The sequence below is a fragment of the Camarhynchus parvulus genome, chromosome 1 (genome assembly GCF_901933205.1).
Source record: "Camarhynchus parvulus chromosome 1, STF_HiC, whole genome shotgun sequence".
Classification (NCBI taxonomy): domain Eukaryota; kingdom Metazoa; phylum Chordata; class Aves; order Passeriformes; family Thraupidae; genus Camarhynchus; species Camarhynchus parvulus.
In genome coordinates, this window is record NC_044571.1 from 105,801,760 (window position 1) to 105,824,729 (window position 22,970).

At 37.9% G+C, this 22,970-nt stretch overlaps 1 protein-coding gene across 13 annotated transcripts in view; it reads left to right on the forward strand.

The window, feature by feature from the left end:
• The window catches only part of ROBO2 (roundabout guidance receptor 2), a 1,013,596-nt gene that overhangs the window by 579,894 nt on the left and 410,732 nt on the right, over nucleotides 1-22,970 (forward strand). The window contains exon 1 of one of the 13 annotated variants that reach the window (XM_030962455.1): nucleotides 3,859-5,603. The exons of the other annotated variants lie outside the window; for them this stretch is intronic. Coding sequence (XP_030818315.1) covers nucleotides 5,510-5,603 — 94 coding nt within the window. The 5' untranslated portion in view covers nucleotides 3,859-5,509. Of the gene's footprint in view, nucleotides 1-3,858; nucleotides 5,604-22,970 lie in introns of those variants that run through there. 13 annotated transcript variants of the gene reach the window in all.

Here is a 22,970-nt window from a genome sequence, read left to right on the forward strand (position 1 = left end):
CTTCTCGCACCAACCTTGGGGAGGATACTTAGTGATCATATTGATGCTGTTTCTTGCCAAGAAACTCCCTTACTGGTGTGCTTCTCTACCTTTCTGTAGAAATCTCTTTATTTCGCAAGAAGGTGGCAGAATACAGCAAGTACTTTGCTCTTGGCAAATAAATAAATAAATAAATAAATAAATAAATAAATATGTTGGCTTTTTGGTTTCTTACACATAACTGAATTTTTAAAGTTCCCTTTTATTGTTGCCTGAGGATTCTTGTACTTACGTTTTGACAGTACACATGCCATGTATGTTCAAAACAATTTGTTTTGGTATGTGGACCTGATCCTAAATCGCTACTTCAGAGAGAATGTTGAGGATACCTTTTATGCAGGATGGTCACGTGAACTGTTAGTTATGAGATCTTCGAATGCAAAATATTTGTATAGAAATAGAGGTTTGCAGATGTATATTTTAGTGTCACCATCTTTACTCTCACAACTGACTTCTATTATAAATTGTGGACAACAGTTGAACAGTTGAAGTTATAAGCTCAGAAATAAGATTGAGTTTAGTGTTTTCCTCACTTCAAACCTTTCCCTTAACAAAATAACTGCTAATCACCCGTGGTTAATAACTTTTGTTGTTATAGTGGATAATTAAATAAGGACCATTAATTTAGGTTCTGATTCTGCACCACTGAAATCTGTATGAATTTTGCTGTTCAGTTCACAGAACACTGAGAAAGCAGGCAATGTTAGCTTATTGTCATTGTAATCTTGCCACAAGATGAAACTGGCTTCTTACATGCAAAACTACAACAACTACAAAAATACTAGAAGGATACAAGTGTGTATTGATGACTCAGTTCTGCTCACTCCTTTCCACAGTGCTCTCTTTACTAGAGCAGAGTTACCCTTTAGTAACAAAAAAGCTAATTTTTGTGCTATGTCGTGTAGGCACACAGTTTGTGGTGATGGGGAGTGGGGCTGTGGCTGAGCCTCATCCCCAGTGGGCTACAGCTGTGAGAAACAGGTGAGCAGCATTGACAGCAATGAGCCATGGAGTGCCCAGGGGCACTGACCAACCACCAAAGGGAACAGAGGCACACAGGTGCAATGCATCAACATCAGGGGATAAAAGGCTGGGCTAAAGAACAAGAGGGGCAGATATTTGCAGCCTTCTGAAGTGATGAGATGTTGCTCTATCCTGAAGTCTTCTGATATGGTATGGTGTTACTCAGTATGGGTGGGAGCTTTCTGAAATTGTATGATGATACTCAGTGTATTTTGGCCATCTCAGCTGCAGCATGTGCTGTTACAATGTCGTGTATGTAAAGCTATACATTCTTAATGTTTTTTCAAGCCAAAAGTTCATGAAGTAAAAAATGGCTTTTTAATTCCATCTTTGCAGCTTTTCTTGGCATTGCTGTTGTGGAAGAGATCAAAAATGCTCTCTTAATTTGATTAAAATTATAGCCTTCGTCAATTAATACATGAGTAGCAAAGGATAAACTAACCAGTAGTACCTATGTAAGAACTTGCTGATACTTATATTGAGCTGCTGTGCTCTGGTGGCCGAGGCTCACTGAGATTCATCTCTGGGTTCTGGGCAAATATGAAGTGAGGCTATTCATCTGAATGTTGTTCTGGCAGAAGTATCTTGTGCATGTGCTTTGAACTTTAAGCTCTTTACCACTCTCTCCCAGTCATTTTTGATTTTTTTTTTCCCTGAGCAATTTTTTTCTGTAAACTAACTATATAGCAGTTATTATCTGCAGATCCCTGAGTTAATACATCTGTTTAACTGGGTTGTGAGAGAGCTTTCTGCTTATGGTACTCGATAGGTTGGCAAACATTATTCCTTGTTGCTTGTTTGCATTGTTGTTTCTACCAGGAACCGTCATGTCTCTGGCTTGCTGATAACTGAAGGTCACCCTTATCTGGTGATTCCAGTGTGTATTTTGTAACCCATCGAGACTGTGTGCATGCAGGTGCTATTGCAGACTTCCAGTCCTGTTATTTGTCGTGGTTGTGGGGATGCTCCTTCAGTTCTACCTCCCTGAGTGATGACTGGAAGAGCACAGAATGTCTTTGGTTTTATTCCTTATCATTTTCAGTTGCTCCATGCGCAAGCACAAGACACTATTCCAAGCTTGATTTGGAGCTATCCTTAGTGATATATGGTATTTGCTTGCAGAATTACCCTTGTCAGTGAGTCTTCATTGTACCACTTCAGTTCCAGCAGAATTCTTCAGTCTGACGACAGTGAAGGACCCGCCACTGTGCTGCTTTATACTTTGTTATATCCTGCTTTTACTTTCTTTCCTCACTTTTCCTCACATTAGCTTGGAGATCAGTTTATTTGGTCTGATATATGGAAATGATCTGGTAGGATAAGTGAGGATGCCAGGAGCTGAGTATGGTCTGGCTCATTAGAGACTACATAGATGGTTGTGCCACCCTGTCTGTTGCAGCATATGGTTTGTATTTAGGCATTGCTTCTATAGCTTCAGTGCAGTGTGCCAAGGAGGGAAGAGCATCTCTGTGATGTGCCTGTCATAAATGCAGATTGGACAAATAAGTAAGGAATTAAGGGCCAGCAGCAAGTTGTAAACCACAGAGAGCTGTGGTTCACTTGTGTTAATCACTTGCCATTGATTACAAGAGAAACTGAGTGGAAAAAATTTAACCTTTTGAAACCAAAATGTCAGGTAACTGACATCAGTCAACTTGTTTCTCATTCATCGTGAATGGAGGGACAGTTCATGCCAGGGTACCAGAGGTACTTCTTTACTGCTGTGGAAATGCCAAAGAGTTAAAAAGCAGTTGTGAAAAGTATTCAGTGCTGGAGGAGCTCTATAATCATGGGTTCTCAGGCTGTCATTCTGTGCAGTTTTCAAGGTCTTTGTGTCCTCTAGCCCAGATGACTTCATCCTGGCAAATGGAATGTCCAGTTTTAACAGTTCATTTTATCCTGGAAAGAATTCTGCAACTAAAAGATGGACAATAGTTAATTTCAGTATTAAGAAAAATTCAAGTGGCATTGCAACGCTGTTGCACCAAACTAGTTGGAAAAGTGTGTTTTCTTCCCCTGGCTTGCCTTTCCCTAGAGAATGTGGTGTCTTTGGGACTGTCACTCCATAGTAGAAGCCTGCAGGTAAAGGATCTCTGGGTGCATCCTCCTTCTCATTTTCCAGAGTTTATTATGTCACCTTTGAGACCTGGAGCTGCTTATTGTTCCTGTGTGTACAGTAGCACTGCCCCACTCTGACAGTTTTCTGGAGAGAGAAATTGCACTGTCAGCTGGGAGAAAGAGTGGAAGAGTAGCCTGATTCCAGGTCCATGGCTTGATGGAGAGAAAATTCTTCTGTTCCAACAGAGGAGCTGGGTTTTAGATGGTGTAGGGAATGAACAGGGGAGTGCTGGCCCTGAACACTGCAGGGTTGTTTCATACTCAGTATGTTTAGGCTTTTATCATTGCTATGTTGTTTGTACATCACTTATCCATGAAGTGAATAAGCTTGTCTGTTAAATTGTTTTAGTCCAGATTTGTTTGGAGTGGCTTCAAGGAAATGCTTATTTGTAGTTTAATGCAGTGAACAAGGTCTGAGCTGGCTTTAACCTGATGTACTGCAGAAGTGGTGTGATAAATTGGCTGGAGCTTTTTGTATATGTGTTTTTATGATATGTTAGAAGAATTCAGTGGACTGACTAAAATGGTTGGTTTATGTCAAGGCAACAGCTATTAAACAAAGGACTTTGGTGGAAAAAAATTAACTATCAGAAGTACTGCAGGCTGCATTTTATCCTTGATTTATGCATCTGTCCTGTCACAAACTGGATTTTAAATTATAATGCTTTGGTTTTAAAAGCTAGTCAGTGTGACTTGGCTATTCAGATGTATGTCTCAGTTACAAAATTCTGTGTTTGGTTCGTTTTTTTTTTCTTCTGCTTGAACTTGTTTCCTCATCTTAAACTGTACAGTGTGGTCTTTACCACGTGAGATCAGACAATGTGTTCTGTAACATGTAAATCTTATCTATGGGGTAAAATCTCAGCATTTAGAATAGGAGGATCCTATGATAAAATTGTCTTTTAGAGCTGTTGTGTTGAAATCCCTAAGAATAGTTACTTGTGTGTATAGAGCTAGATTAAAAAAACCAAAAGAACTCTATGGAGAGATCATTAGAAGTGTGTGTAGATGTAAGTATAGAAAATAACTTCAGAAACTGTTCAGAAACAGGATAGAATTTATGTCCCTGAAAGCAAAACTCTAAACAGTAGTAGGAACCATTAAAGCACTGAATTAAAGGAAAATGAAATGTGACAAGTAGGCAAACAGATATTTAAGTAAATATGAATCAGTGTAAACCAGTTTCACCAGAACTGCTTTTTATTGTTATTATTTACTGACTCTTTTTTGACAACTGCTCAATTTAGAATCAAATGCAAAAGAACATATGTCAGTCTTTGTATGACCCCAAATATCTCTGTTCCCCCTTTCAGCAGACAACATGCCTTTTTTTTCCCCTAAGTGATTTTTGGTTGCTAGGAGAAGTGCAATGGTCTGCCCTGCTCTTATCCAGCAGTAAAACTGAAAAGTGTATTGAGGTAAAGAGAGGGGCAAAGCGCAGTGCAGGCCATGAATCACAACTTGTCTCTAATATGTCCACTTTGTTCCCACTTTTTCTTTGAAAACTTTTGTTTTTACTAATGGTTTTTCTTTCCAGCTGATCTCTTGAAGCTATTCAGAAAGTTAAAAAAAAAAAAAAACTGTGCTGTTAAGAGTCCACTCAGAGGAACAAAAAAAGGAGGAGGAGACTTTGAGACTTATTCATGGAGGCACAGTGGTAGCAATGAACAACTCAGTGAATGGCTCCAGTCAGCTGCTGTTAAACCTGGGTGATTGATACCTTCTGGTTTTTGCTAGAGCTAGAAAAGCGTGCAAAAAGTCTTCGTAGTGCTCCTGCCAGTTTCAGTGCAAGATATTGAAGTTGTTTACAAACTATTTCAAAGAGCAAAATACTCGGTGTTCTTGAAGCATTCAAGTGGCAATGTTGCATTATGTGTGTTAAAATCAGAAAGGATTGTTAATAATTGTGGTACTCTTGTTCTAGTTTGTGAAACCCTTTATTCGCTTTTAAATCATGCTTTTCTCAAATAATTGTGTGCTGTGGCAAGAATCACTTGACCATCACCTCCTGCAATGATCTAAAAGTGGCCTTATCTAAATGTCATTGGCTGCTTTTAATCCTTGTCTGTTAGAAATGGTTGTATGTGGTGATGTAACGGGTATAAATTATTTGGCAATATCGTCTATATTAATAGACTATCAAAATCATGAGAGCTATGGCAGATTTCACTTGAAATTGATTGCAGGATGAATGTATAGACAATATATTTTTTTCCTCAAGTGCTTAATGAAACTTAGCCTGGAGAGCAGTCTTAAAGTAATAATTATATCTCTCAAGAAAGATTGCTGAAGAGGCTGTGTGTGAGTCCTGTCAACGAGGAAACAGCACATGTGGCTGCAGAGATCTGTGATTTGGGCTGTGGAAACAGCTGACTGCCTGTGGACAGAACAGGCCCTGTATCATTCCTTACCAGGAGTAAATGGTGAGTGGCCAAGGGTCTCATTACCAATGTAAAATGTTGTGTTGACTCAATTTAGTGGCATGCAGATAATAGAGAAATTCAATGATGATGTACTTGGAAAAATAGTGCAGCAACTTGTAACGATTTGTTATTCCCATAGGGACAAAACTGGCTTCACCCATATTTTCAAGGCTGCTGGGTGACCTGGCAGTACTGGATTGAGTCCCAGTGCAATTTAATGGAATTTGTGTCTGTTTAGGTCAGGGCTGAATTTGCCCCCAGGGAAAAATGAAGATGGAAGAGTTGTAAGTTAAATTACAGGAAACTGGCTCTATCTTAGAGGCTGCTAATGGGGGTGGGGGTGTGTGTGGTTCTTTTGTGTGTGGTAAGTTTTCTTTATTTTTCTTTCTGGTCCACACAGACTCTAGGAGTAGTTTTAATACCATCCAAAGTACAGCTGAGTTTTCAGTTTACTTCCATGAAAGCTGCAAGTGGCTGAGACCGAGAATTTTCCCTCCATAAATCACAGCAGATGTTGCCTCAGTTGTTCTTCAGTGCTGCCCCCAAAGCACTGTTGTCTTTCTTGCCGAGTCCTTCTTCCTGCTAAGACCTGCACGGGGAAACGGACACGGTTTTGTTGCTGAATATGGATATTTGTTAAAGAATTTGGATTAGCTGTTAATATGTTAATATAAAGGATATGCCCAGTGCCACTTAGGAACACCATGGCAGAAGGAATAGTGAGGTTTGGTCTCCGAGAGCACAGCTGATGGTGGGAGAGGTGTGCAGTTTTTTGTAGTTGAGGAAGAAGGGTGACCTGAACTGTTTCTGCTGCTGCTACATCTGTTTGTCTGACATCTAAAACAAGGAGACTTTTGAGGTCCAGGAGAATCAAAATGGAAGAACCACAGACCATTAAATATACCTTTTAGTAATAATTTTCCTTCCTGTTACTTGATAGTCCTGCCACACTGAGTTAAGAAGGAGAAGTGAGGTAGAGGGAGATTCAGCACTGCTGGCTCGGGACAGGGGTTGTGGGGGGAGCAGGCACTGCTGAGGTGAAGCATTGAGCAATGCCTGTCCTTCCTTGTGCCTCTGGGAGCCTAAATATGCTAGGGAAGGAGTCAGGGAAGAAGTGTTAGCTGTGGGCTTGTCTGAAATTAGAGGAAACCTCTTGTAAATGGTGACATTTAGCTGAATGCCTTTCCTGTTTCCTTTCCTTATTCACGCAACCCAAAATGCTGAAGGAAGGACCATTTTCCAGAGATCTTGTCTGTTCCCCAAGCCCAATGCCTCAATGCCTTTGTAGAATAAACTTCTTTTAGATTAAGTAGCCTACATCTATTTAAATAAGGAGCAGTTTATAGCTATGATATTGAAGTGGAAAAGTAAGGAAGGCAGGTTTGTGTTCACTTCCTTTCATAGGAGACAAATCTTTGACCATCTCTTACACTTTCTTTCTCCCCTCCTTCTAAGTCTATTTCTTAGTATTTTACTAGGAAGAAAGATGTGTGACTTTCTTGTCTAGTTTCAAATGTGAAATCTCCTCACTCTCAGTGCTTTACATTTCTAATTGTAGAACATTTTCCTCTGCATAGGCCAGAAAATAAGAAATGTCTTAGCTCACTACACAGAAATCAGTGGAGTTGAAACTTCTAGATTTATTCTAGGCCAGGGAGAAAAATGTGTTCTTGTGTTTACAGATTTTCATTCCCTGTGCTCTTCATCTGCTTCATCTTCTGTGTTTTATTCATGTCACTTGTCTCCTTATATTTCATAGTTTAAGAGTTCATTGTATCTTGTTTTCTTGTCAATTGCTTTAGTTTATTTTCCAGCTCCTTTTCTGTTCCGTTCATTCTCCTCTGGCTGCTGTTTTCTAACCATGTTGCTTGAATATGAAGAACTAAAGGACAGTAAGAATTGGAGGGGGGGAAGGCAGTGTTGGTGAGGGAAGTACCATTATAAGAAACTTTGTCCTTTGGCAGGGTTACTTGATGAATTCTCTGCACAGATGAAGTTCTGTGGAGGCATAATCTTCTGCCATGCTTAACTAGTGCCTTGAGGAAATTAAAGTCAACTTACAAAATTTACATGTGCAAGCCAATTTTTATGTGCAGTTGGAAAGAGGTACCTTCCTGAAAATTAAACCACTTCTTAAGTCTTCCATTTAGTTTTAAAACATATGAATTTCTCCTCTGTCATGGAGAATTGTCTTTTTCAGTCTAGTGAGAACTACAGATAACTATGTTTATACATTATTTGTTAAGTTTACTATTCTTGCAAATGGTTGAACTTTCTCCATTTATGAAATATTGAGAGATAGAAGGATAATAAACTTTAAGTATCAATGGCTGTTTTTCTTTTTGTATTCTACAAAGTTGTTAGGAAAAAATAACATTAAAAGGTAAGAGATACTGGGTAGGCATAAACTTATTAGTAACCACATTTGAGTAAATTATTGTGCTGATACTGCTGTTGAAGTAATTGGTATTATTTGAGGACTTAATTTCTGTTATGTTTATGTAATCTATACATGATATATGTGTATAAGAGAAGAGGAGACTGAGGGGAGACCTCATTGGAATGTTCAAGATCCTCATGAGGGGCAGACATTGATCTCTGTGACCAGTGACAGAAGGGAATGGCCCAAAGCTGTATCAGGGGAAGGTTTAGGGCGGATATCAGGGAAAGGTTCTTTCCCCAGAGGGTGGTTGGGCACTGAACAGGCTCCCCAGGGCAGTGGTCACAGCTTCAGCCTCACAGAGCTCAAAAAGCTTTTGGACAATGCTCACAGGCACATGGTGGCATTCTTGGGGCTGTCCTGTGCATGGTTTACTTTCTTATATATAAGCTTTTTTATTAATTGGTATTGTATATAGGAAAGTAAACTGGGATGGACTTTGATGATCCTTCTGGGTCCCTTCCAACTGAGAATATTCTGTGATTCTATGATAATGCATTAAGTACTAAATATGTACTATGCAAAACATCTTGTGAGAGAATTCTCTTAATTTACTGGGTAAACTATATGAAGTATTTCTGGATGAAAGTTTATTTGTTCTGGTTTTTTTTTTGGTTTCTTTTTAATTCACTGTTGATCCCAATCTTACTTTTTGTAGTGCAATGTAGATGAAACCCTGACTCAGCAGAAGATGCTGGGAATTTTGTCATCAGCACCAGTGGGGCCACAGTTTTGGTTTTGTTGTGGTTGGCAGTGTGGGAGGTTAGTGCTGAGAAGGAAGTTTTGTTTGTTAGTTTGGTTTGGTTTTTTTTATGGTTGTACAAAGCTTAGGAGAGTGAATTTAACTACGAAGTTGTAATTAGGGGAAAAAAAAGACAATTGTGCTGTTAAGAGTCCACTCAGAGGAACAAAAAAAGGAGGTTAACAGATACCAGAAGCTTCACCTGTGCTCCATTAGAAAACCAGTGGGAAACCAAGACAATGGTGTACAACAGATGAAGCAGTAAGAGGTGCAGTCAGCAGCTTGAGAAAGAAGTCTGTAACACCATGACAAAAAACCTACATTTATTTCAACTTCAAATAGAGGCTGGCTATTGACTTATGGTAACCACCTTTAGCTGCATCTGTCCTCAAGACTAAAATATTTTACTATTAGAGCAGCCAAAAATCTATTTTAAAACCAATTTGCAAATTAGAAAAGCAGGGGCATTATTTGACAACAAATTCCCTTCATGCCTCTTAGCATTTTTGTCCCGCTGTCTTACTAGACTTCTTGGTACTCCCAAAAAAGGGATGAGGGAAGAATAAATTTGGTCACTCTTTGGATGAGAAGTTATAACTCTTGTGAGCAATTATAAGTTATAATTCTTTTGGAAACAGGAGCTACCAGACATTTAAAGGAAATAGAATCACTAAGGTTGAAAAAGAGCTCCAAGGTCAGCAAGTCCAGCCTTTAACTGATCACCACCCACTCAACTGAACCATAGCACTCAGTGCCATCTCCAGTCATTTCCTGAGTACTTTTAGGAACAGTCATTCCACCTCTTCCCTGAGCAGCCCATTCCAGTGTTTATCAACCCTTTCAGTGGAGAAATTGCTCAGCCTGTACACTGAGTACCTGAGAAAAAACAGATTCTTTAATATTCTCTGTTGTGTCACAAGACTTTTCAGATCAAAATTTACTTTCCTATGTACAAGCTTTTTTATAAATCAATATGAATTGGTTGCATATGCATGTGATATAAATAAAACCTAACTGGATGCTATAAGCCAAAGAAATAAATCAGAAAATTATTCTATTGCATGTTGTATTCTTGGTGCAGCTGTCTTGGAGAGCTATAAATAAATATTGCTTATTACTTTCACTTGCATTTATTTTTGCTTTAAATGGGAACTGCAACTATTGTTAACAGGCCTTGAAATCACTTCGGAGGGTATGTATTTAGATAATTTTGAGGAGAATTAATAATGTCTTTCTTAAAATATTTGTTAATAGTGTCTGATTGTTGGGATAAGTAGATAAATTGACAGTAAAAATGACTATTTTTTTCCCATGTCTTCAAGAAAGAAATTTTATAGAGGGTTTGTAAGTAGCTTTCCAAGTGCTTATACTGTGAGTTTTTAGTGAAAAAAAAGACATATATCCAAGAGGGAGGAGAAAAAAAGAATACAAATGATAGTAGCAGTTTCAAAAAGTAACAAAGTAAAACAAACATAATAGAAAAATAAATACTGTCTTACAGACCTTCTTTTGCTCATTTCCCAATACATCAAAATCAGCAAAAATACTGCTGTAGTTTCAGTAACATCTTCTTTAAAAGTAGGTCTTTCTGGTTTTGTTTTACTTTTCCAGTAATAGAAGAGCTTTTGCTTTGTAAGGATTTTTGGAAGCTTTACTCGCTGCCAGTAAATATGGCAAAAATAAGATAGATCAGTGCACTGAAGTGTTTGAGTGTTCATGGAATATATATCTAATGTAATGTAGATGTCACTGGCTCTTGTTCCCCTTTCTGCTCATGGGGGAGAATCGATGCCTGTGCTTCAGAATCCTTCCCTTGAGAAAATGAGGTGGACAGTGATGATAGACCTGGCTGTGTGGCACTGTAGCTATCTCTTTGATAAACCAAATCAGAATTTTAGAGAAATATTGTTAAAACATGGTGTTCCTGACATCTGGCATGTCTTGCCCACACCAGTGAGACACTTTGGAGGAGAGTGAGATGACAATTCAGAAGATTGAGACTTAGTAAGCTTCCTTTATTACATAATAACAAATTTATTTATGAAAATGTTGTTTTATATATATGTTGTTATATAAAATAATTAATAAAAGTAATAAATGGAGAGCATTACAGTTGCTGAATTTTTTGCTAGAGAGTTTTAGCTTTTGCTGGTGTAAGCAGAGATTCACAGTGTACCTTACAATCTATATTTATTTTTAATCTTCAAGGTGGTGGGAGCGATCAAATTAGCCTTGCTGTAGAAACTGGAGAATGCTCCCAACTACACAGTGGGAAAGATTAATGAAACAAATCCCTCTGCAAAGTTAAGTTTCATCTCAGCCTAGTTAGAACTAGGTATATAAAGCTTCTCCTTTCAAGGAAAGAAGTTATTTATTTCCTTATTTATCTCCAACACTGATGTTACAGTACAAGATACAATTTCATGTTTAGAGATCCAAGTGAAAACAGAGACCAAAAAAAAAAGAATCTCTTCAGGCGGGAAATAGATTTCAAAATCCCTTCAAAGCATACTGAGAAATTTTATGCCTGCAAATAACAGATCTTGTATTTTGTTAAAAACTTAGAGTGAATGGAATGGAGTTGATGTATTATAAATCTTAACTGCAGTTCTGAGAGCTATTACATAACCAATGGAAATAATCTTTTGGACCATAGATAAGCTAGTCACTTGAACAATACAAAATTAAAATTCCTTGAATATTTATCTGGCTTTATATTGAAAATGAGAGGGTGCAAGTCTTGACGGCTGTAGCAAAACTGGGCTCGTGTCTAGGCACACAATTATAGCCTGTTCACTTGCTGGATGTTCATGTAATGTTAAAACACAAAGTGCTAAAAGAAGGATCACTCTTGTATCAAAACTAGCACTTAAAACAACAAAAAGAGGAATTAAATCTTTGCTCTGCTTGCACTCTGTTCATTGAGAGGCCTCTGAAATAGAGATACTTGGTGTCTTAACTCTATACTCCATGAATTGCTGGTCCCCAGTTACAAAATATTGGTAATTCTAATTAAGTTGGTTTATGAGGCCCTATGTTTTGATGTCATACGTTGGGTTTCATAGGCCAGTACTATCTAGTTAGACCTTGTCACATTCATTTGTGTGTCACATTTCATTTGTACAAAGATTGATAGGCAGTGAGCTGCACCAGCTCTTGTGTGGTGTGAGTGTGATGTGCATGAAGGAGGCAACTTTCAATTTTCCACTTCTGCAGTGGAGGGAGTTCACGGTGGCTGTGTGACACAGGATGTGCCAGACTGTCTCCTTTTGCAGTCTTTATTACTAGATCTTGGTCAAAACCTTGAGGAATATTGTGGTCTCTAAACTGACAGAACTGTGTGATGTTCCTACACAGGGTTTGCCTGATTGCTGGATGATGCATTGGTAGGGTTGAAACAGCAGGAATGCCAGGTCCATAAATTTGGGTGAATTTATGAACCTATTTATTACAGACAGCTCTTGTCTATGGGAATATTCTTTTGAAGAATTGATTCTTTCATTCACTAATCTATGTTCCTTCATTTACTATTTCATTCTATTGTGTTTGTGTGCATTTCAAAATACTTTTAAATTCCAGCAGCTCTTGGGTGGGTGGGAATCTGATGTCACTTATTAGTGTTATTTGTAAGCTAGAAGTGATCTCCTAATGTGAGGAATTTCAATTATCGTCATGCCTCCTATTGATTAGGTTTTGTTATTTTAGGGCAATTGGCCATCTTTTCAAACCATAACAGGACTGTTGAAACTCAGCCACTGAAAAAATGGCACTAGCCTTTCTATTTTGTACAAGACATAGAAGGCATAGAGTTGTGAGGGTAAAAATATAATCTGAAATATATAACTTTAAAAATGGAGTGAGATTTATATTTATTGTAAGTAAGAGGTATGGGTGGATAGTTGGATCAAGTGGTGGCCTTTCACCTTTAAGGCAACAGCTTAAATTAATCCTTAGATCCTAAGTTAATTGAGATAAATGGTTTTAGCTTTGTCCCTGGTGTAAAGTAGTCCATATTACAAAATTGCTGTACATCTGTTTGTACAAACTTGGCATAATTGGCATTCTCTTAGGACTGAGTTGTCACTGAGAGTGGACTATTTCTTATTGCTTAGGATGGTGCTCCCTGTAGGTCAGGGTAAATGTCGTTGTTCTGTCTGTGAAGGAAATCTGCTCCTGCCTCTCTTAATAATCCCTAGCTGACAGATTTGTCAGAAATGTTTTAAATGTTATAGCTGTTCTTTTAAATAAAGTAAAAAAAAAAAAAAAAAAAAACCCCACAAACCTTTTGGTATAAAGAAATTAAAGCAATAGGAGACTGGACCTTATTTTCTTGCATCTGGTAGGACTCCAGATGCTCAGATGTTAACTTACCATTTGCTCATGACAAATAGCCTTCAATGATGGTCTTGAACTTTGTGAAAGATGGTCATGTGGAGAGAAAGATAAATTAATGCAGAATATATTATTATTTACTTAGGACTAGGTTGAACTTCAGTGAAGGAAAGCATGTGGCTTTCCTTCCCCATCTTTCTTGGAGGTTCTATAGGAATTGCAATTCATCCTCTTTTCTATTATTAGTGAGGCCCTGGCACAGGTTGGGTGCCCCATCCCTGGAAGTGTTCAAGGCCAGGCTGGATGGGGCTCTGAGCAACCTGGACTAGTGGAAAGTTTCCCTGTCTGTGACAAGAGGTTTGGAACATGATGGTGTTTAAGGTTCCTTCAAGTCCAAACCATTCTATGAATCTATTATGTGTAGATTTGGTATTTAGGGACATGATGTAATGGTTGACTTTGCAGTGTTAGGTTTGTTATTGGACTTGATCTAGAAAGTATTTTTCAATCCAAATGGTTCTGTGATTCCTCCTCCAAGAGAAAAGCAATTTGTGTCCTACTGCTCTTGGCTGAAGAGTTTTTGTTGTTTTCTTGCTCTTACTCTGATATCTTCTGGGCTGAACCTCTGGAACTACAGGTGTCTGTACCTCACTCTCCTAGCAGTCAGATGATCTGGAGGAGTGAAGGATCAAATCCATAGCTTTCCTCAGTGCCTCCTTTTTGATCCCAGGTGGGATGGGAAGTGTTGGGAGGCAGTGAAGGAAGCTGCATCCACATTTTGACCAATATTCTGTGTGGTCTTATCCAAGGCAGTGTTCTAGGTGCCAGTGTGCTAAGTGTTGGCGTACTTGGAGGACATGTTTTCCCAAAATCTTTAGATTTAGATGTGAAAAGGATTGCAAAATATGTTTATGTAGTACAGGAATTGGGGAAAAACTTCCAGAATGACAATGGGTATGCACTAAGTTCTGCTTCTTGTCTTGTGTTTCCAGGAAGAGAAGCAGCTTCAAAATGGAATGTTGTCAAACTGCATATATTTATATACATCTCTGAGCTAGTGAGGGAACACTTTTCTAAAAGTAAGGAAGATTATAACATTTTTCTAGTGCGGATTTACTGATGTTCCCATTTGAAAGTAGAACACAAATCTCATTTTTTTGTATATTAAAAAGAAAAAAAGGATTTTGAAAAAATATTTGCAAAACATTTCTGGCTTGTCAGATGTCATTTTATATGAGAATCTTGAAAATTACATCACATAGTGCTATTTGGTTAATGTTTATAAAATATAGAGATGTGCAACTGTAAAGGAATTAGAGAAACTGCCTCATGTGTCCATAGCAGGATTATGTACAAGAAGTTAGAATAGATGTCTTAAATCAGTAAAGTTTGGGGTACGTATTTGGTCAAATTTAACACTTTTCAAAGTGTGCACCTTTTGTTTCAATAACTGGTGTCTGAGTGAACAGGCGGGGAGGAGAGAGGAGGGGGAAGAAAAAAGAAAACAAAACACTTTTCTCCAGTTACCAAAATCCCTTCCAAAACATGGAATGAACTGTCTTACCATAATATCAATGCTGCTTAGTTACTGTGATTTCTAAGGATAGGAGATAGATAGAAATTTGTGGTAAAATTCCTTAGGTGTGCAGTTTTAATGAAGCAGGCATCTCATTTAGTCTTTTGCTGCATCATGTGTGGAACTTACTGGCAGGAATGGGAGATGCAAGCTGTTCTAAGCCTTAAGTAGCTGAAAGGGATTAACCTTGCACACAGGATTTCCTAATGAAGACATCACACTTAGACACACAGAAGGAAAGGAAAGTGAATTGTTGATCCAGAAATTGTTCTGTCTAGTTGTCCTAAATGCTTTATTTCCCTTTCATTCTACTTATAAATGTAGTTTATTGTGTAAATGTAATTGGATCTTACTCTCCTGTGATGTGTCTGTGCTTTTGTAGCAGTTTCACAGCAGCTGGCAGTCAGTAAGGTACAGTCTATGGACACAGAGACATGGCAAACTGTAGGCTGTGATGGCAATTTGTGCAGTTTTTGTTCTTCTAATACTTCATTTTCATATGCTTAGGACTAGATCCCACTACTTGAGTCACTATATAATTTATTTTCAAGGGCTGATGCAGGTTATTTTAATCTTCTCTGGGATTAGTTAGCAGAAAAAAAAAAAATTAATTGAATTCCCCTGTTCTGCTTCTATTCTGTAAACAACCCATTAGCTTGGTAGCTGGAGGCCAGGTGAGCATGATCAAGGTTTAAAAAGGGAACAAGAAATCAAAGGCCAAGCAGGAGCAAGAAGATTCTCCACTGAAATGTAGGAAGACGTGGAGGCAACTGCTTTCATGGTCAGTCTGCCTTTGAGTGCTGAGTTGTCGTTATTATTTGGGAAGGGCAGGAGCTGCACATGGGTGGGTAGCCCCCTTCATTAAATTATGGGGTTTTTCCCGGAGGATTTGTGATCTTGTCAGAACACACTGAATTTGTAGGCTGAGATTAAGCAGGTATCAAAAGTTAAGAAATGTGCCTGTTTGCCTCTGATTCCTTCCCTTGCCTTTTTACTGTATCAGCTGCAGGGTCTGTACTGGGACAGCTCTGGTAGAGCTCTATTTCACATGCAACTTTTGCTGTAAAAGATTGAAGCAGATTCTAAGGTGGTTTAGATCAGATTTTGGCTAATACAGCATCAGGTAACTTTTTGTGCTCTTCAAAATACACTGGTTTTGTTACTTGTTTTAATATGTTTAGGCACATGCAACTATTTAATTGTAATTATTAAATGAGCTGTTGTGATATATATGTTCCATTTTACTGGTAGGAAAAGATAAAAATACTGTTTGTAATAAGGAATTTTGTTTTCAGGAGATTCAGTATAAAAATGGGGAGTAATTGAAGAAGCAGTTTTTAAATAAGGAAGGGTAAAGCTGTTACTCTGGGAAACCAAATTATGTTCTATAAAGCTTTGTAAGCTATTAAGAGTGTGGCATTCAGAAAGAAGTTTATTCAAGTTTTCCAGTATGTTTAATGACTTTGGTCTTGCTGCTCTTATGCATTTTCCCATATACATTATATGCAAGTTATTTTATAGATTATTACTATAGATTTTGTGTTTTGTAGATTATTATTTCAACTTAATAAAAATTCTCAACCATTACTATAAATGATTATTTTTTTTCAAAATCATTACTGTGTGTCTTGGGTTACAACATAAAAGACCCTTGTTTTTTGTCTCATTGTAGATAAACAATGCATTTTGGAAAACAAAAAAGTGGGACAAGCACTTTGAGTCTTCCCAGCCTCTAAGTGTTTGTGGCTTATTGACTTCCTGAGGTGCTATCTTTGTGGTTAACTTTTGTGAATGTAGCCAGTTGTTTGGTTTTTTTTTAACCCAACACTTACTTGTTCTTTGCTTTTTGAGGTTTTCCTGATTAGAAATAACAGAAGTGTTCCAGCAAACCATTTCCTGTATTATGAGCTGATATCTGTCCCTACACCAGTTCTTTTGCCCAGTGTCAATAAAGAATACTGACAGAGTTTAAATAATCGCTAGAGGCATGGGGTTTTTTCTTGCTACAGTCAAATGAAGTAATATTAACCAAAAAAACAGAAGCAGGGCACCTGATGAGCAGGGAACCAAAATGGTTTTAAAGTGCAGGCAATTCTGAAGTTTATTGCACCACCATAGTGATTTTCTCTAAAAAGTCAGTGATATAATCATGTGAGGTTGTTGCCTTTGATATTGATGTTAACCTTTAGCATAGCTGATAAACTGACTTTCTACTGGCAGGCATCATTAACAGGAGGCTCGGTGCTGTCCTGAATAATTTTCCTCACAATTAGCAGCATTGATCTTATAGGTGCAGCAGCAGCTGAAGTTCCTTGAGGCAACTGGGGAGGGAAAGTGGTTGAAACCCACCCTGAGCCACATCAGTTGTTCCCACTTGACCATTACAGCAATTACATTTTTCTAGTCCTGCTGTGTTGATTCTTAAAAGCAGTTTATTCCTCATGCTTAGATACATTCACATGGTTTCAAGGTAAGAAGTGAAAAGCAAGGTTCATCAAGCTGTTCTGGGTAGTGTCATCCCTGCTTGGTAGGCCGTTCTGGATATAATCTGTAAATTACTTTTGGACAGAGACCCAGTGTCCTGATAGCTCAAATATAGTGAAAGCTGTAGATTTTTTTGTTGGGGAGCATATCAGGGGAAAAAAAGGATGAAATAATTTCTAGTTGAAAAGCTGCCTTTATGCAATTTTAAATTAATATTGATTAGTACTAATGGAGTGGGCTCTGGGAGAGGCTTTACATACCTCTTGTGCCTACTAATAAGGTCTCATCTCAGATGCACAAAATCTCTTAAGGAAGTGAGTCATTTTTATCAAAGTTAGAAAAATCACTCTGAGCTTTTTGAGTGAGAATAACTCACCAACTGGACAAGCTTCAAAAGCAAAAGCTTGATACTGATGTGGGGGAATAGCCTGGAGCTGCAGAGCTGCTGAGGAGCACAGAGGGGCAGTGGGGGGAAGAGAGTGCTGTGTGAGACCACCCTGTGTTAAATGCAGGTTGTGATATGACACTTGATGTGAACTTTCTTCATTACCTTTATTATCTAGGGTAAAAATTGGTGATGATTCATTTTAACAGAAATTCAATCTTGAGTTTTGTGAAAAACAGCATCCTACCTAGAATGCATTTCAACCTGTATCCACAGCATTCTCTCAAATTATCTTCATTTTACTATTAAGAAGGGTTTCAACAGTTGAGCAGTGCTGGTCTTAAACTTCTATGGAGGGAGGTGTAGAACATCATGGAAGTTTTAAAAGAAGGGTTGAAAGACTACAAAGTACACAGGTGGGTTACAGCTGCTGAGTGCCCTGGAGACTGGCAGGACTTGCACTCTGCTGTGAGGAGGAGTGCTGGAGGAAGCACTGTTTAGGACAGCAGTTTATTTCTTAGTGGTTGCTGGGCTTTATTTGTCTTTGTGGGGACATCTCACATGACGGAAGCTTCTATTGGTTTTGCATCTCCAAAGCTGTAAATTTGTTAAGATATAGTATTAAAAGGTAGTACTCTGGGAATTTCCATGTGATGCATGTAAAATTAGCTTGAAACTATGAAACAGTTCTGTTTGATGACTAAATAAAAATAAGAGAAATCAGCTTAACAAACCAAAATTGCCCCTGAATGACTCTAGAAACCTGTAGCTCCCAGACACTTTGGGAGAACAGAGGGTAAAACTCAAACAGAGCAGATCAAGAAGTTGCAGCTGTATGTTGCCCATGACTGTTCAGTGGCGTAGCAGGAGGACAGTGACACTGGTCACACACTGTTGTAAGCCATCTGTGCATGCAGGGCACAGGTCAGGAAGACACCTTGGTAAGCTGACAGTGCTGTTTGTTCCATGGGATTTCCATCAGCGGATCTCAAAATGCTTCACAGAGGAGTTGTGGCCACATCTGCGTTTTGAAAGTAGCAAAATTGAGGTTAGTGAAATACCTCCAGGTGTCATAATGATGGTGGAGTCTGGAGTTGAACTCCTATCTCGTGTGTTCAGGAGCCCACGTGGGTGCTGGAGCAGTATCTGTACCCTGACAAAACCAGTGTGCCTTGGAAGAATTTATGAGCATAGAATCCAAGTGAATAAATGTGTTGTCATCCACAGGGAGAACAAAAGCGTGACAGAAATAGAGAAGGCTGTTTTGTAGCTCCCACTGTGTTTGGCTGTCCTAATAGATGATATCCTGTCTCAAAGTGACAGAATTTCTTGTTTCTTTGATCCATAGGATAGCAAATCTGTGTGTATGGTGCTGTGCCACAAACATGGACATTTGGTGCTATTCTGTTTCCACTCTCTTTCAGTGAGGAAGTGTCCAGCTTATTCTTGAACACCAGTAAGATTAATGAAAATAGTATCTAATGCCAGTTTAAGTCTGAAAATACTTCCAGGGGAGAACTTTGAAGGAAAATGATACATGAGCTGGTCAAGGAAGTTGCACTTTTTGTAACAGCAGTAGAGTGAAGATTCCATTCATGTTGCTCAGTAAATGCATCTTGCTTTGTTTTTTGTTAGGAAGAGAATCAGATGTTCAATTTTGGGACACAATTTTATTTGTTTTATTACATTTTAATGTAGCCTTTGAAAATCATCAGAGTTATCAATTTTGCTTTGAAAGAGCACATTCTGCCGATTGTGATAATACCCCTTCTTAGGAAGCAGAAGCAGGAAAAAGCAAAGACTCATGGTAGATATGTGTGAATTTAGTCTGGATGGAAATGTACTGGGTAAAGATAATATTAACTGGAAAACTTTACACTAAAATAAGCAAGAGAATTTTGATTTGAGCCCTGACATTGGAAGAGAGGGTAGTTACGCACTTATCAATACAAAAAGACTTCAGGAGGTTTGTAATGGAGTTTGGGAAGAAAATGGGTTGCAATAAAAAAAAATCATTAGTCAAATCATATGTCACAAGGATCAACATAGGAGATCAGTCATGTGGCTTAGAAGAGCATTTTTGGGAATGACAAGCTTTGCCAAAAAATATCAGCTTTGCAAGAAAACAGAGTGAAGCTGAAACTTCATTGGAATGGAAAGTTTGTGCTAGCTTTCTGCAGATGGATGGGGGAGAAATTTAGCTTTTTAGCATGTGGAGTTCTAGGTCCCCTAATTTAAAACTGTGTCAGCAAAGTAGAGACAACTCAAAGGTGATGACAAGAGATTAGTGAGAACTTGGAAGAAGTTTTATGAGCAACTGAAAGAGAATATGCCAGAAGAGACAAAAAACAGTATCAGGAGGGCTGTAGCTATTTTGAAAGATTTCTAGTAAATTTTTACACATTTCATCCTTTTTTTGGTCAAAATAACTGAGATGATGGATAAAATTTTAGATGTGTCTGTATCTTACTTGCAACATTACATCATTATTTTTGTTTTTTAACTAAACCTTGAAATTTAAAATGGGAGGTAGCACAATAAAGAAATGCGTAGTTAAATGTTAAAATGTGTAGAGCTGTAGTGATTGCAAATCTTTGAGAAGAGTAACTGAATGTGGCTCAACTGGATGTGATGCACTGGCATTATGTGCATGATGTTATCCAGTGTGGAACCTTCTTTCTGGTACAATAATGGGAAGTACCTACTATTTGAGTAATTTTAAATTTGGCAGAATAAAGCTAGAGATCAGTCTGCAGGTGATGGATCAAGATGTTTTGTAGTAAAAGAAAACATGCTGATTTCATCCTCAGTTGGTTACATGCACAAAAATCTACTGTATTTTGAAACATTATTCTAGGGCCAATGTTTTAGGCATTTAATACTGGGAACAAAGTTGTGTTGTACTGTAATGATTGCTATACTTTGATTTGTTATATAATTGATACATTTTTCAAGAAGATGGAGATTGTGGAAAGGTCACAAAGAAACAGGAGGAGATTTGCAAAGCATTGTTTTGGCTTGGCCTGATGATTTTGAGAGACATTGTTATATTACTTGTACAATGTTTTGTATTTTTCCTTTGTGATAGTAATTATAAAGTCTACATGTTGTACTTGTTTCAATTAATTATTACACCATTTTTCTCTGTGTTAGGTAATTGGAGGGATGATTTTTTAAATAATTTATTTGTGTAATATAAGAGATGGCTTGAAATTAGCACAGATGTGACACAATTTGAGAAATGATAGTGCACAGTGACACTTTAAAGCTGTAAGGTGAAATACTTAGGTGATGTCCTTTCAATTGAGACCATTTTTTCCCTATGGAATTGAAATATAATTAGAGTTTTCTTTACTCCACATTAGTTAAAAAATATTTTTTTTAAGTGTTCAGAACACATATTCAGGCATGGAGAGATGGAGGGGGCTGCATGATTAATCTGAGGTAAAAATAAAGAAGTCTTTCATTATTCATCACTTAATGACAGTTAGGAGCAAGCTGCAATGTTTCAATAAATGAGAGATGTAAAATGCTGGTCTGAAGCTGTTGTCTTTCTCTCAGAGTAGAACACAAGACTCAACCAAGCTCCTCAATGAAAATGGTAATTCTACATGATTAATCCTTTCTTCTTTTCTGTCAGCATGAATATTAAGTAACTTCCTTTCCAGGGTCACTGGGAAGTTGTAACTTTTTACTTCAGGTTGCCCTACCCTGAAACATAAAGCCTGACCTTAGGGCCTGAAATGACCCTTATTGTTTGTTTCTGACTCTTTGAACTATTGCTCTTATTCCTCTCATTCTGGTGGAGGGAGGCAAGTGGTGAACAAGCAGTCAGTGGCAATTACTGGTACACCAGGAATAGGTTTTTTTCCAACTGGTTTTTCTAAGTGCCCAGGAGGCTTGACTTGGGAATGGTTCCCTATTGCCAGCATCAGCCTGCTCTCACCTTCCTTTAAGTAAAGCATTAACCTTAAACTGGTTTTCTCTGTGTTTTTACAAGAGTGTCTATAAGTATTTCATCGGCCATGTCTATATAATTTGTAGTGCCTACTTATTCTTGAAAACTTGTCTTCATACCACTGGCCTGGTACTCCAAAGTGTTGCATTGCACACTGTGATGCAACCATACTTCTAAGTATGGGTTGTTCTCCCTCCATTCCATTTCACCTTTATGTATATAATAATATAGACTTAAAGGTAAAAGACCCAATATTTTAGTTGCCATGTACACAGAGGCATATCAGCCACTTTGATTTAAAAGTAAAACTTAATTTTTGGGGTGTTTGTGTTATTTTACTTAAAGACTTGTAATTGAAAGACTTGATGATGTTTGGATAACAGATTTTTGCCTTTTTGTATGAAACAAGGCTAATAGAACATTAAAAATAGATCAAATGGAGGCTTTCAAGGTAGGACATATGCTTCTTACCTTGTGTAAGGAAAAGAAACAAGCCTTGGTTTCACAACTTGGTCTTTGATGCAGTTCTTCACGGTGTGCTCAGTAAATCCGTAGCATAAAGATATTATTAAATCAATACAGGGATGGCTATTATAAAAACTGATTTAAAAGATGGCTGTGCCCTGTGGATGCATTCCAGATAATAACTTGACCCTCTCTTTCCTTTCTACTGTCCCTCAGTGACCTCTGCCACCTGCATACACTTTTGTTGCATTCCTCTCAGCTCCTAATCGTGCATTAGCACCAACTGCTTCTTTGGTGTGGAGGAGGCAGCAGATGTGGCACTGGTGCTTTGTAGGGTCTTTGACTCATTTCAATGGTTAGTTACAGTGGCCCTTTTTTTTTTTTTTTTTTTTTTTTGTGGATATCTGCAATATCTTCAGAGTGAGCTGGCTTAGTGTGTAGTGGTGTCTGTTCTGGAGAGTGGAAGACTCTCTACAATATGGCTATAGGTCACCAGTGTGTGAGGTTTTCCTATTTATGGTAAACCACAATGTGTGTAAAAGTATGATAACTTCCACTCAAATTAAGTTACATATGATTTATTTGAAACAAGCCTAAAACAGCCAAGTTCTGGAAGTGTCAGTTTGCATTGTTTAAGTAATATGAAAGAAAATAACTCTTTCTTCTTGTGCTTCACTCATTATGGAGTGCATTAGGTCTCTTAAGATAGGCTATGTAAAATTAGGTTCTTCTGCAGACATGGGTATGAAGTGTATATCTGTGAGCAAACTGACTTGAGAAGTACATTAGCATGCAAAAATTACTCTTTTAGTATTTTTCTAAACATTTTAGTAGTGTTATGTATTCTCCCTTCTGCTAGGTTTCTATTAATGCTATATTGCTTGAAATATGTCTTTTTAAAGTAAATTATGTTCCTATCCATGAGTTTGTAAAAACACAGTGTGTATGATAGCATGATATGGAGTGTTTTGTTTAGGTGCTGCTG